The sequence below is a fragment of the Notechis scutatus genome, chromosome 2, assembly GCF_049901735.1.
Source record: "Notechis scutatus isolate UNSWTSFEM ecotype Mainland chromosome 2, rNotScu1.2, whole genome shotgun sequence".
NCBI lineage: Eukaryota > Metazoa > Chordata > Lepidosauria > Squamata > Elapidae > Notechis > Notechis scutatus.
Window position 1 is genome coordinate 256,073,676 of NC_142010.1, and position 14,758 is coordinate 256,088,433.

At 43.6% G+C, this 14,758-nt stretch overlaps 1 protein-coding gene and 1 long non-coding RNA gene across 3 annotated transcripts in view; both read right to left on the reverse strand.

Moving 5' to 3' along the window:
- Positions 1-2,209: 2,209 nt before the first annotated feature.
- LOC148132610 (uncharacterized) lies at positions 2,210-6,272 on the reverse strand. Its single transcript, XR_015748278.1, has 2 exons — positions 2,782-6,272; positions 2,210-2,705 (listed from the first exon to the last, which is right to left on the reverse strand). It is a non-coding gene; the product is annotated as an uncharacterized LOC148132610 (long non-coding RNA).
- A 1,076-nt stretch (positions 6,273-7,348) lies between these two features.
- ME2 (malic enzyme 2) overlaps positions 7,349-14,758 on the reverse strand; it is a 46,014-nt gene continuing 38,604 nt past the window's right edge. For both annotated transcript variants that reach the window (XM_087958678.1, XM_087958680.1), the window contains exons 13-16: positions 14,115-14,217; positions 9,890-9,960; positions 8,761-8,859; positions 7,349-7,761 (exon numbers count right to left, since the gene is read on the reverse strand). In XM_087958678.1, the coding sequence (XP_087814804.1) occupies positions 7,591-7,761; positions 8,761-8,859; positions 9,890-9,960; positions 14,115-14,217 (444 nt within the window). In that variant the 3' untranslated portion in view covers positions 7,349-7,590. The remainder of the gene's footprint in view (positions 7,762-8,760; positions 8,860-9,889; positions 9,961-14,114; positions 14,218-14,758) is intronic.

Sequence of the window (14,758 nt, forward strand, 5' to 3'; positions counted from 1 at the left end):
GTCAACGAAGGAAGCTAGATTCAATTAATGGCCATATGATTCATTAGCTCGATACCCGTGTTTTGCTACAAAACTATGTGGTCGGGCTTAGTTTTTGGGGAGGAAAATAAGGGGAAAAAATTCTGCCTCTGCTTACCAGCATCCACAGGTATTCATCTGGCTAGCATCCTATCAGTGTGAGAGTTGAGGGCTGTTTGGAAATTGACACAGTATTTGCTGTGTGAGCAAGGAGACAGCAAGGAGCCTGGGCATGGCTTAGCCCAACTGTTCTGTACTAAACCTGCTTGCTGCTGTGAAACTAAAACTGAAACTCCTCTGTTTGTGTTTTGCATTTGGAAGATTTCTTTTCAGGTGGGGAAGGGCAGTAGAACTCCTTAGCATCAGAGCGTGTTAATAATAATATAGGAAATACCAATGCTCTGATGGTCATTTCAAAAAATCCTTTCTTAGAAGAGCACCTAGAAACCAAGAGGAACATTTGTGCCAAATTTCAAAAGTTGTAGGCTTTACAGTTCTGGAGATTTTGTGATGATACGTGCGTGGCATTTCGCTCTTATATATATAGATTTAATACCTGTAGTGATTCACTTAACAACTGTGCCGAAAAGGTCATAAAATCGGTTTAGACTCATTTAACAATTGCCTGGCTTAGCAATGGAAATCCAGGCGCCAATTCGGGTCCTAAAAGAAAGACCCCTTGCCACCTTTTCATAGTCATCAGGAATTTTGCAGCCGCAAACTGGTAACACTGGGCATGTACAGAGATAGTCCTCGACTTACGGCCACAATTGAGCCCAAAATTTCTGCTGCTAAGTGAGACATTTGTTCAGTGAGCTTGACGCCATTTTATCATCATTCTCGCCGTAGTTAAGTGAGTCACTGCAATTGTTAAGTGTATATAACTTGGTTGTTAAGGGAATCGGGCTTCCCCATTGACTCTGCTTATCAGAAGGTCAGGAAAGGGGATTACATGATCCCAGGATGCTGCAACCGTCATAAATATGACTCACTTGCCAAGGGTGAATTTTGATCCAAGGATGCTGCAACGGTGGTGTGAAAAAGTGTCGTAGGTCACTTCTTTCAGTGCCGTTACAACTTTGAACCAGCAGTGGGATCCTACCTCTTCCACTACTGATTCGGTAATCGCACACGCATGCACCTTAATGTGCGCGCAGCTTTTCCCACACCAACTGAGGCCTGCAGCGCCAATCAACTGAGAGGATAAAAAAAAGGTGCAGGGTTGTTTTTTTTGCTACTGGTTCTCCCGAACCAGGCCGAACCAGAAGCATACCACCACTCCTCTGAGCGGTCACTAAATGAACTCAGTGCTGGTATTCTACCAGTTTGGCCCAGTTCTGCCGAGCCAGTAGCGCCGATGAGCAGCAGAGACTGAAGTGGTTTCTCTCCGCTGCTCTGCTGTTGGGCCCACCTGGGCTTCCATACTCACCTTTATTCAAGGGTCGGATGCTACCAGTTCTGCCCGGTTCTGTAGAGCCAGTGGCTGTGAAGAGCAGCAGACACCAAACCAGGTCTGTGTTTGCTGCTGTTTGGCCCACCCGCCTGCCCGGGCTCTTACCTGTCCTTTATTTCCTGCTTTTTCAACCTCAGCTGCTTTGCGCGGCACAGCTGAGGTTGAAAAAGCAGAGGGGAGGAAAGGCTTTTCAAACTCTGCACACCTCCGCGCCAGCGCTTTTCAGCTGTCTGGGAGGCACCGCTGATGTTTTGTTTACACGCGAGCGTAAAACGTAGTCACTGAACCGGTAGTAACACCGGTTGAATCCTACCCTACCTCTGCCTTTATTCCTTGCTTCCGCTGAAGCGCAGCAAAGTGCTTGTTTGGCACATGCGTGCACGCAAAGTGTGTGCACGTGTGCAAAGCCACCAAGCCACGCCCACCGCACCAGTGGTAAAAATCTTTGAATCCCACCACTGAATGAACTGTTGTAAGTTGAGGACTACCTGTATATACCTTTCTGCCGTATCTACTTCAGCTTCACTACCCTTTACTTTGTGTTGATCCAGCATATGGCAATACCAGAAGCTGAACAGCTATCAAGAAATTCCGCTAACGCAACTTCTTCCTAACTTTGGGTTCTTCCAGAGCTGTTGGGACTACATAGCCCACCAGCTCTGGCAGGTGTGCTTGTTGTAGATGAGAAGCCGTCTTTATGCAATTCAGCAAAACAACCACCACCACCGCACACATAACTGTAGGCAAAAAGGAAATGCTTTTACTATGAAAATCGACAGCTCATCTCTTTGTACAATTACAACATTAGCAAAACATTTGCCGCTTAGAAACACAATGCTTGTTTTTCCCAAAGGTTCCCTTTGCAATAAGCAATATTGGGAGGGGTGGGGGTTTAAGATCCTGAGAGTTGGGAGAAAAACTCCCCACCAACCAAGGCATCATTTGCTTTACAATTCCCCTCCAAGAGGCTTTATACCAGCCTTCTCCATCCAACAGTCCCATGTGAAGTCACATGCTCAAAATTACAGTCATCCAGCTGCAGCAGAGAAGGAAGGAAAATGTTTTATGTAATAGAATAATCAATGGAATCTACACGTCACTTAATCAACATTTAACCAGGATGTCATTATTCCCTGTTCAGGTTTTCAAGACCTGATCTGACAGCACCATCATTATTTGACTTTATTCACCTATAACAGTGATTCTCAACCTTGGCCACTTGAAGGTGTGTGGACTTCAACTCCCAGAATTCCCCTACATACCTTTAAGCAGGGCTGGCTGGGGAATTCTGGGAGTTGAAGTCCACATACCATCAAGTGCCCGAGGTTGAGAAACACTAACGTATAAGAAACTGGTCCCTTTTTGTTTTATGCCCTCAAATTAGGGCCAATTCCAAGAGACATAACAGGAACTTCCCAAACACGGCCTTATAGGTTTCCAGCTTGTGTGAACAAGTTCTTCGCTGAACTAGATATATGATGCTAAAGGACACTTAAACCAAGTTTAAGTCAGCTAAGTTCCACTCCAACTCCACCCAGCTTCTTGGATTCAAAAATCCAAATTGTGACCTTTACAAAAATGAAAAAAAAATTATCCCTTCCTTTGGGATGGCGTTCATTTTCCATCATACTCACAAAGAGGTCTCAAGAGGGATTAATCAACACAGCTGTTGGAAGTTAAAAGCAACTTGCAGTGTCAGTTGTCATCATTTTTTAAAATCAAAATTAATGGGAATCAGCAAGTAGAAAAGTGCTAAAAATAAAACCACGTTTGAGGCCCAAGCAAAATAAACTCATCTGACTGGCTTAGACAGGATGTACATTTTTTTCAAACGATGATACATTTAGAAGGGGACATGTTTTAAATTAAAAACACTTTTAAACAGCACAAAAGTTTTCCTAAGGTGCTTCCTAAGGGGAAAAAATGCAGAATTCGGCAGTCATCAAGTTTCCTCAAAGTGAAGTTACGTTATTTTCTAAATTACAGTACCTCTATCTAATTTGGGGGCTGGGGGTGTGTGTGGAGAGACAGATGGCATTTGTCCATAAAAATATTGTTATTTTATTTATCACATTTTTATACTGCCAACCACACCTAAGTGACTCTAGGCAGTTTACAATAAAAATGTATTTGACTAAAAGAAGCTCATACAAGATTAAGTGCCCCAAAGAGAATCTTGTGATTAAAAACTGAAAAACAGTGATTGAAATGAAAAACTTCTAACATACATACACATGACATTTGTTTCTCAGCATTTGGAATTTGAAAACCCCTCCTACTTAATAATAAACAATAATAACCATCTCCTACGGCATGTGGAACTGGAATGAACATTTCATAGCAGGCTTCTCTCGCTGTAGGAATTTGTACATCTTCAAACAAATCGGTCAACAAGAGATACATCTGAACCTAATATTTTGACGAAAATATTTTAATCACGTACTTTACTCAAATTCAGCCAACTACATGCAGTACATAATTTATACAAGCTGTCCTTCTCATCCTTGGCTACTTTTAAGAAATATGGACTTCAACTCCCAGAATTCTACATGGCTGGGGAATTCTGGGAGCTGCAAGTCCACATGACTTAAAATTTGACAAGGACGAAAAACACCATTATAGACTGCTCGCAGACTGTATATTTAAAGACAATTATGCCAATTAAACATTGCAGATAGCTATCTTCTGCTACAGATATTTTGGGTATTGAGACATTCAGGGCGTCTCTTAAACTTCAATCTCCTTTAGATGATTTGGGCTTTGATTCTTAAAATACTAGTATCAGCATTGTTGGTGGCGCAGTCCAACCCGAGACAACCTGGATGTAGATATATATGGGATAAAATATTATTTTGTTTGAATTTATATTGTACAAGTCTAGCAAATATTGCCAGCGCTTTCTAGTATAAATTCCCACTCACAAGGAGAAAGTCATTATGAATTCATCCAAATCATATGTGCTATCCTGAGGGACAACATGAGCCCATATAGTCTACCCAGGCACTGGTCAACTATACAACCCATGTTCATTTCTTGGACCACAAGGAAATGTTTTCATGAGAGCGTGCAATTATCTTCCACAAGTACATGACTTGTCAGCAGGCAGAAAACCAGGCAAAAGACCTCTTGAAACGGAATTCAAGAATATTCTTTCCCAATTATTTCTCAGATAAAGTCTTCTGAGAACGTTAAGAGTTGGGTAACGAAGTAGTACTCCATATTATTTCTTACGTTTTCTTCAATTACAAATAGAAACCATCCCTTTGGGCAGGTACAGCTGAGGTAAGGCCCCTTTGATGTGCCCTAGATAAAACGCTACAGTTTCGCCGATTATTCCTACATTATGCAGAAAAGGAAAACAAACAAAAGAAATATTGCTGATAGCACAGGACGCTTTTCTGAAAAACAAGGTAGGTGGAGTGACATCACTCAGTCCTTTCCCAATTAGCCAAACTGAAAAAACAAACAAACCTGGGATCCAGGTAAACGTCTACACAAAATGTTTTCGTCGGGCCCTGTAAAACAAGACTGTCATGTTTCTAAATAGTTATTACAGAGTTGGATTGTTTAGTCTCCCCCTTAAAACTTCCTCAAGCTGCTGTCCTAGGTATGCTGAGACTACAATTCAAAGTTGAATCTAGACGCAATCTCAGCCAACCTATCTGAGAATGTTCCTGGTGCCAAATTAATATGAAAATTCATTCTGCTATTTGAAAACTGGACCAGTTCTTACTCCAAGAACTGGTCCTTTTTCCAGATAGCAGGATGGATTTATTTTAAGAGGCACAACGTATGAAACAGAGTTACAATTATGATGAAATGACGGCAGGAAAACGACAAAAACACACAAATTGAAATCCTTTCACGCAACTTGACGTTTCTCAGAGACTGCACAGGGATTTAATCACGGGAAGCAGCGACATTTTGAGACCATCTCCCTTCATGATCATTTCAAGTAAAATGGTGGCATTTCTCTCAGGGATGTTCAATGGGCGCTCTTGCATTCCCCGATGAATAAAACAAAATAAAAGTCAAACTATCCACTTTTTTTTCACGCTGCGCTGTCTTATCCAACTGCCTTCCCCTAGCAGACAGCACAGCCTGTAGAATTTAATTGGGAGGAAAGGGAGATGCTCTTAGTATTGACATGTTGTTGTTTTTAATTGGATAAGCGAATTGAAGATTGACTTATCCAAGAGGGCAGCTTTTATACCTTAACAGATTCCCAGAAACAGGGTGAGGAAACCGGACAAATATAAATAAATATATTGTAAAAAGATCCCAGATTTGACATATATATATATAATATGCATGTCACAAACCAAAGTTACCTGAAGATAAAAAGGTTTTTTTTTTTTAAATTGGAGTGATGTCTGCTTTGTTTAGAGCAAAGTTTCTCAATCTTGGCTGTTTTAAGGCGTGCTGGCTAGGGAAGTCTGGGATAGAAGTCCACACATCTTAAAATGTTTAAGGTTGAGAAACATTGATTTAGGGCAGGGGTCTTCAAACATGGCAGCTTTAAGACTTGTGGACTTCAACTCCCAGAATTCCTCCTCCAGTCAGCTCAGGAATTCTGGGAGTTGAAGTCCACGAGTCTTAAACTGGCCAAGTATGAAGGCCCTTGGTTTAGGGCATATAGGACGGGGGGCAATGAAGCACACATTTCCCCCTCCCCCTTCTCCCCAATTATTAGATCCATGGGACAGAGACCTGGGAGGAAAGCAGCCAGCCATCATGAAGTTCAGGAGTGTTACAGTTTAAGCATGAAGAAAAGATAAGATAAGATAAGGTAAGGTAAGGTAAGGTAAGGTAAGGTAAGGTAAGGTAAAGGTAAGGTAAGGTAAGATAAAATACTTGAAAAGACAAAAGAAAGAGAGGTAAAATAATCCATCTGTATAACAAATGTCAGGGAATTGATATGCAGCAAGTTGCCATTGTCAAAGCTGAAAATATTCAAGTGCAGAACAAGTCAGCACAGAGACACACAGAGAGAGAGAGAATCCAGGAGATGGCAGCATTAACTTGCTGACCATGATTGATATTTCCCAGAGAGGAAGAAAACATAGAGCTAAGAAGGACAGAATTGTATGTTTGAATCCACCCTGTAAGGAAGAAGGGAAGCCTCTCCTTTCGGTAAATCTGGCTTCGTGCAATTCATGCTACGGAATTCAGCATGTAGGGCAGTTACAGGAGCCACCGAGGTTGCAGAAAGACCGAACCAGTATAAAAAGGGATGGAGTGATTTGGTCGTCCATCTATGCTTCCAGCAGAATGAAGACTTTAGCGGGTTGGCATGTTTTTAAATACTACAAAGTGAGGACAGCATCTCTGGATACTTCTCCTGTGGGGGAAGGAAGGAAGGAAGGAAGGAAGGAAGGAAGGAAGGAAGGAAGGAAGGAAGGAAGGAAGGAAGGAAGGAAGGAAGGAAGGAAGGAAGGAAGGAAGGAAAAAGGAAGGAAGGAAAAAGGAAGGAAAAAGGAAGGAAGGAAGGAAGGAAGGAAGGAAGGAAGGAAGGAAGGAAGGAAGGAAGGAAGGAAGGAAGGAAGGAAGGAAGGAAGGAAAAAAGGAAAAAAGAAGGAAAAAAAGGAAGGAAAAAAGGAAGGAAGGAAGGAAGGAAGGAAGGAAGGAAAAAAATGAAGGAAAAAAGGAAGGAAGGAAGGAAGGAAGGAAGGAAGGAAGGAAGGAAGGAAGGAAGGAAGGAAGGAAGGAAGGAAGGCTAGGCCAAATCTCTTTCCTTGACTTACTAACATTCTCTTCTCAATTAACCTGTTTGGTGTAAACCCATGCAGCTTACAGCCACAAATGAGACAATACAGAAAAACCTTAATCACACAGCAGACTAGTAACAAAAGTTTTTTTTAAAAAAAGAATTAAAGGTTTTCTCTTATTTGTTCAATTCGTTTCCCGGGGGAGAATAGAAAATATATTAAATTTCATTTCTGCTGCTGACAACCCAACTGTCCATAGGAGTGCACCTCAGAAGAGAGGAAGTCCAACCTAGGGAATAAACCCAGTGTCGGTGATGCGCCCAGTTCCATGGTTTAGCACAAAAAGGAAGTTTTAGGTCTTCGGCGGTCCTACTTCCCATGTGGTTCTGGACGGGGGTTCCCGGCAGAATTTCAAACACGCCTGGTGTCCGATGACTGGGTTGTAGACCCTGGCCAGTCATACAAATCTGGCAGGAAGGATTCATACTCAGAAGTCCAGATTCTGGATCGTGTGTACTGAGTTTTGTCTGCTGGCTCTGGGTAATGGAAGGCCATGTGATTGGCGTATAAATATTCCATGACCTACGGAAGAACAAAGGAAACGTTTAAATGACCGGTAGGGGGTGGGCTTCAAAATTTTAGCAACGGGTTCTCTGCCCAGTGGCTGGGTGGGCGTGGCCATGGTGGGCGTGGCCTAGTCAGCCTCCTGCACCACTGGCGGGGGGGCATTTTTGGGCTCTGAAGGCTTTATTCGAGCCTCTGGGAGTGCGAAAACGGCCTCCCCTGGGCTCCGGAGGCTCTCTGGAAGCTGGAAACGGGCCAATTTCTGGCCTTCTGAGAGGCCCGTTTTTTTGCCCTCCCTGAGCCTCCACACAGGCCCTCCACTTACCTGCCTCCAAAACGGGCCATGTGGGGACTCCTGGGAGGAGGAGGAGGGGCGGGGCCAGCCAAGAGTGGGATTGGGGGTGGGGGGGTGTTCTCCAAACTGCACAGAATTTTAGCTAGGGACTCTCCCGAACCCCTGCGAACCCACCCCCCCCAGCAGCCCTCCCCTGCCGGTAGCCCTCGACGTACAACCAGAACTGAGCCCAACACTTATGTTGCTAAGCGAGACAGTCGGTGAGTTTTCGCTCCATTTTAGGACACAGTGAATCCCTGCCGTTGTTAAGCTGGTAACAACGGCTGTTAAGTGAATCCGGCTTCCCCATTCACATCGCTCGTCAGAAGGTCGCAAGAGGGGATCGTGTGACCCCGGGACACTTCAACAGTCATAAATATGAGTCAGCGGCCAAGTGGCCGAATTTGGATCACGTGTGACCACGGGGATGCTAAGTGTGGAAAACGGTCCTAAGTCCTTTTTTTTCAGTGAACGGGGAGACCAGATTTTCTTAACAACCGTTTTACTAACTTAAGAACGGCAGGGATTCACTTAAGAACCATGGCAAGAAAGGTCGCAAAATGGGGCAGAACTCACTTAGCAACGGCCCCGCTTAGCAACAGACATTTAGGGCTCAATTGTGCTCACGTGCTGAGGACTATCTGCATTTCTTGGTGGTTGTTGTTGTTTTAATGGGTCCTTACCCTTATGGCTATGTTAATGGAGACTTCTCTGATGTTGGAAAGCGCGGGGTAAAGTCTTCCCTCTGCCAGCTCTTCCTCACTCAGCTGCTGGGTCAATGTCTTTTTAACACACAAACACACACACACACACAAAAAAGGGAAGGAGGAGAAAAGTAAAGCATTTTATCCAGAAGTAGACCTCCCATCCTGGCAATAGCAATCGCACTTAGACTTATATACCGCTTCGCAGTGCTTTTACAGCCCTCTCTAAGCAATTTTACAGAGTCAGCCTGTCGCCCCCAACAGTCTGGGTCTCCATTTTACCCACCTCGGAAGGAGGGAAGGCCGCCTGAGGCAATCTTTAGGGTGAAAATGGCCTCCCTGGGCTTTGGAGGCTCTCTGGAAGCCGGAAACTTCCGGGAGGACCGTTTTTTGCCCTCCCCCCAAGCCTCTGCACGGGTCCTGCACTTACCTGCATTGAAAATGGGCCAAGTGGGGGAGAGTGGGAGGGCCAGGGTGGGGTAGACAGAGCCAGCCAGGAGTGGGATTTTTCTCTGAACTGTGCAGAATCTTAATTAGGGGCTCTCCCTAACCCCTGCAAACCCTCAAGCAGCCCCCCCACCCCTGGTTACTTATCAAGTAATAAGAGCAAGATAAAAATATGAGTGGGAGAAAGAAGAAGAAAGAAAGAAAGAAAGAAAGAAAGAAAGAAAGAAAGAAAGAAAGAAAGAAAGAAAGAAAGAAAGAAAGAAAGAAAGAAAGAAAGAAAGAAAGAAAGAAAGAAAGAAAGAAAGAAAGAAAGAAAGAAAGAAAGAAAGAAAGAAAGAAAGAAAGAAAGAAAGAAAAGAAGAAGAAGGAAGGAAGGAAGGAAGGAAGGAAGGAAGGAAGGAAGGAAGGAAGGAAGGAAGGAAGGAAGGAAAGAAAGAAAGAAAGAAAGAAAGAAAGAAAGAAAGAAAGAAAGAAAGAAAGAAAGAAAGAAAGAAGAAGAAAGAAAGAAAAAAGAAAGAAAGAAAGAAAGAAAGAAAGAAAGAAAGAAAGAAAGAAGGAAGGAAGGAAGGAAGGAAGGAAGGAAGGAAGGAAGGAAGGAAGGAAGGAAGAAAGAAAGAAAGAAATGATGTTCTCAGGATCCCAACCAACCTGTTTCATTTACCTTTGCAGCTTCCAAAAAAACACTGTCACTGATGTGCCGGACGCTACTCAGGACTACAGCAAGGGCCACACCTGCGACACACAGAGAAGGATTCTAAATGATAACAATCATTTTTCTATGGATCATGCAAAGTTTTCATGGAGTAAAAACTGTTCGAAAACCAGGGTGTAGCAAACAACAACAGGAACATAAGAACGATGCCTAAAATGAAAGGGGGATTCCCCCTGGTGTCTGGCAGGGAAAAGCGACCCTGAGGGATCAAATTCCAAGCTGCTATAATCCAGCACTATCTACCACAGAGATCAGTCTAATCCAGGGGTGTCAAACTCAATTTCATTGAGGGCCGCATCAGGGTTGTATTTGACAGAAACTTACCGTAAAGGAAATGCATATGTAATAATACATGTGTTAACTGCAGCTGTATTTTGTATGAAATTGTATTTGTGAATTGTATTTGCACAAAATTGGAAAAGTGGATGAGATCCCTACAGGTGAGGGTGTGATTAGGAAAATATCAGAATATGCAGAAATGAACAGATTAACACTTGCTATAAAGGAGAAAGAACAAACTGGACATTATGGGAGCTATTTTATGGATGGTTGGAGAATAAAAATAGAGGTGAGAAATAAATGGAGATTAGTGAAATAAAGAATATAGGTCAAGACAGAGATGTAAACAATATGATGATGATTATATATGATTGTTAAGATTACCATACCTAATATATTATATTTTCATTAGAAGATATGTTAAGAGGGAGAAATAAATAGAGTTATAATGTTGATTATTATTATTGTAAGATTAGAGAATTTACCAGTGTAACGAATATTGTAAATTTTGATTGTGATAGCACAGAAACATTTGTACCCAGACAACACACTGTTTAATGAAAGATGATATGTTCAAGTTAAAAAAAATAAAAAACTTATTTAAAAAGGGGGGTGTTGGGGGTGTGGCCAGGGTAGATGTGCCTCAGGGGTCCTTGGTGGGTGTGGCCAGGGTGGATGTGCCCAGCTCGACATCACTTGTGGCGGGAGCACTTGTGACGGCCCAAGCACTCTGCCAGCAAAAACAGGCTCCCTAGCTCCGTTTTCAGCTGCGACAGCTTCCTGCAACACTCTGCCAGAGAAAATGGAGCTCGGAAGGTGCTCTGTTTTAACTGCGGGCCGGTCCTTCACTGTTTCCAGGGCAGCCCCATTGGCCAGATCTAAGCACCCTTGAGTTTGACACCCCTGGTCTAATCCCTTGGGAGCCCACAAAGAGGGCCCAGGCACTTGCTTCCTCTGGCTTGCCAGCAAGTGGAACTCGGGAGGCCTACAGACTCCGATTCTGCAGGAGCTAATGAGTAGTAACCTTGTTAGCTCTTTCCAGCCAATTGATCTGAGAACCAAATCGAGGTGATCAGAAGCAGCAATGTGCCCTTCCAATTCAACCTCCTCCTCTTTTGTGTGTATATGATGTCACAACATATACAAAAATAGGTGGGTCTTGTATTGCGTGAGTGTGACAATGCATTTGTTATTGCATTGAATGAATTTTATTCTGGATTGAATCACACATTGTCAGACTGGCTGATCCATTGCAGAAGATGTATCAAAACAGAAAGCAATTCATCTTAGTATCTGCTATATGAAATACAAATGGAGCGTCGTAACATTTGCAAGCCACAGGAACTAGAATTTCTATAGTGAGATTAAGCATATTTTCTGCAATAAGCACAAGAGCTTTTGAACTGCATTCTTTTAAAATCTCTTTTTTAAAAAAAGATGCCTGCGGTGCAGTTGTTTTGGAATAGAATTCAATGGAAGATACAGGGATAATAGCCATTTATATACAATGGAAGATACAGGGATAATAGCCATTTCTATGGGAAAGGGAAGGAAAGAAAGGAAAGAAAAGAAAGAAAAAAGAGGAGGGAGGGAGGGAGGAAGGGGGAGGGAAGGAAGGACAGAAGAGGGAGAAAGAGAGAAAGAGAGAAAGGAAGGAAGGAAGGGGAGGGAGGAGGGAGAAGGACAGGGAGGGAGGGAGAAAAGGAGAAAGAGGAAGGGAGGGAGGGAAGGACAGGGAAAGGAGGGAGGGAGGACAGAAGGAAGGGGAGGAAGAAGGAGAGAGGAGGGAGGGAAGGACAGGGAGGGAGGGAAAAGAAAGAGAGGAAGGAAGAAAGAAAGGGAGGAAGGAAGGAAGGAGAGGGAGGGAGGGAGGGAGGGAGAAGTGAGGTGGGAAGGAAGGACAGGGAAGGGAGGGAGGGAGGGAGAAAGGACAGAAGGAAGGGGAGGAAGAAGGGAGGGAGGGAGAGGGAGGGAAAAAGAAAGAGAGGAAGGAAGGAAGAAAGGGAGGAAGGAAGGAAGGAGAGGGAGGAAGGGTGGGAGGGAGAAGGGAGGGAAGGACAGGGAAAGGAGGGAGGGAGAAAGAGAGGAAGGACAGAAGGAAGGGGAGGAAGGAGAGGGGAGGGAGGAAAGGACAGGGGAGGGAGGGAGAAAGGGAAAGAGAGGAAGGAAGGAAGGAAGGAAGGAAGGAAGGAAGGAAGGAAGGAAGGAAGGAAGGAAGGAAGGAAGGAAGGAGGGAGGAAGGAAGGAAGGGAGGAAGGAAGGGGGAGGGAGGAAGAAGTGAAGGGGGAGGGAAGGACAGGGAAGGGAGGGAGAAAGGGAGAAAGGACAGAAGGAAGGGGAGGAAGAAGGGAGGAAGGGAGGGAGGAAGGAAAGAAGGAAGGAAGGAAGGAAGGAGAGGGAGGAAGGAAGGAAGGAAGGAAGGAAGGAAGGAAGGATTTCCCAGAGCTGAACTCCCTGAACATTTTAGGCAGGCATCCCTATGGAAAGATAACTGTGCTGTGCAAAGCAGTGAGAATCTAATGGTATGTGAGAACGACCTTGGGGGACAGGTAGGGTAACAGTCCGATCTATTTATTTATTTATTTTATTTATTTATTTATTTGATTTGCCAATTGTTTACAAGATAATAAGTATAAGTGTATACATAGTTGTGAATACATGAAATGGGTACATATAAGAAAAATAAAAGAATAAGAGAAACAATAGGACAGGGACGGTAGGCACGATGGTGCGCTTATGCACGCCCCTACAGACCTCTTAGGAAAGGGGTGAGGTCAATAGTAGACAGTCTAAGGTTAAAGTTTTTGGGGTTTGGGGAAGAGACTATAGAGTCGGGTAGAGTATTCCAGACATTGACCACTCTATTGCTGAAGTCGTATTTCCTGCAATCAAGTTTGGTGCGGTTTACTTTGAGTTTGTATCTATTGTGTGCTCTTGTGTTGTTATGGTTGAAGCTGAAGTATTCATTGACAGGTAGGACATTGCAATGTATGATTTTATATACCATGCTTAGGTCAGACCGAAGCAGCGTAATTCAAGGTTTTCTAGTTTTAGAATTTCAAGTCTGGTGGCATAAGGTATTCTACAACGAGTAGAAGAGTGGAGAACTCTTCTTGTGAAATATTTCTGGACTTTCTCAATTGTGCTAATATCAGATACGTAATGAGGGTTCCAGATTGATGAACTGTATTCGAGTATTGGTCTAGCAAATGTTTTGTATGCTCTGGTTAGTAGTGTGATATTACCAGAGAAAAACTATGTAGGATTAGGTTAAAAACTCTTAATGCCTTTTTGGCTATGTAGTTGCAGTGGGCTCTAGCACTTAGATCATTAGAGGTGAGTATTCCAAGGTCCTTTACAGAGCTTGGGTCATCAACAAGATCTTGACTATTCAGCTTGTATTTTATTTTCTGATTTTTTTGCCAATATGTAAGACAGAGCATTTATTTGTTGAGATTTGGAGTTGCCATTTGTTTGACCATTCAGATACATAGTCAAGATCTTTTTGTAAGGTAGCAGTATTGTCTGTGGTATTGAACAGCTTTACATCATCAGCGAAGAGAACGCAATTGCTCTTAATATGATCACAGAGGTCGTTTATGTAGAGTATGAAGAGAGTTGGTCCTAGAACACTGCCCTGGGGGACACCACTATTGACAGGTCTGATGCATTATTGACAGATCTGATGCAGCTTAGGCACCAGAAGGAACTTAGGAAGGGCAAGCATCTCAGCCCTGATCCATAGAGCCTTGCCTTGGGACTTGCAAGATTCCCTTCATGTAACCTTACCCTCAAGCAGAGCTCGTTCTTCTGGGCGTGCTTCGCACCTGCACTACTTTTCAGCAATTTGAAGAGAAAAAACCAAATCAACGAGGCAGGAACTCCCAGGCTTTACCTGGAAATATGTAGGCATTGTTTCCCTGGCCCGGGATGAAGGACCGGCCGTCACTCAGCTTCACAGGCCCGAATGGACTGCCGCTCGCAAATAGGCAACGCCCCTGTCAAACAGAAAGACGAGTCAAGGTACTTCTGGAACCAGGTCTTTGGAGTCTTACGGAAGTCTAGCAGGGTTGAGGCATCCTGCAGCCACATTTTGACCAGATTTATTATTTATTTTTGTCAGAAACATGAGTTCACTTCTAGTTTCTGGCAAGAGAAAAAAAAAGTGCCCACTGTGGGCAATGGATTCACTTAAACAACTGCAAAAAGAAAAGAAAAATCATTAAAATCAAGCACGGTCACAGATCCTCTTAACCCACACAACTTTCAAACCATAAATCTGTACTCAACTGTAGTCATAGGTCAAGGACTACCATGTTTCCCCCAAAGATAAGACCCTGTTTTATATGTAATTTTTTTGCAACCAAAAAAGTCACTAGGTTTTATTTTCGGGGGATGTCACCCACTGACTAACCTCACTTGCGCACGTCGTCTCCCGGCCTCCTTTTCGATGTCAGAGGCCTTCAGGAACTTCTTCTTCTGCGCTGGCAAGGCTTTCCTGAACGCCTCTGGAGCCGATAACAGAGCTCTGGATCGATC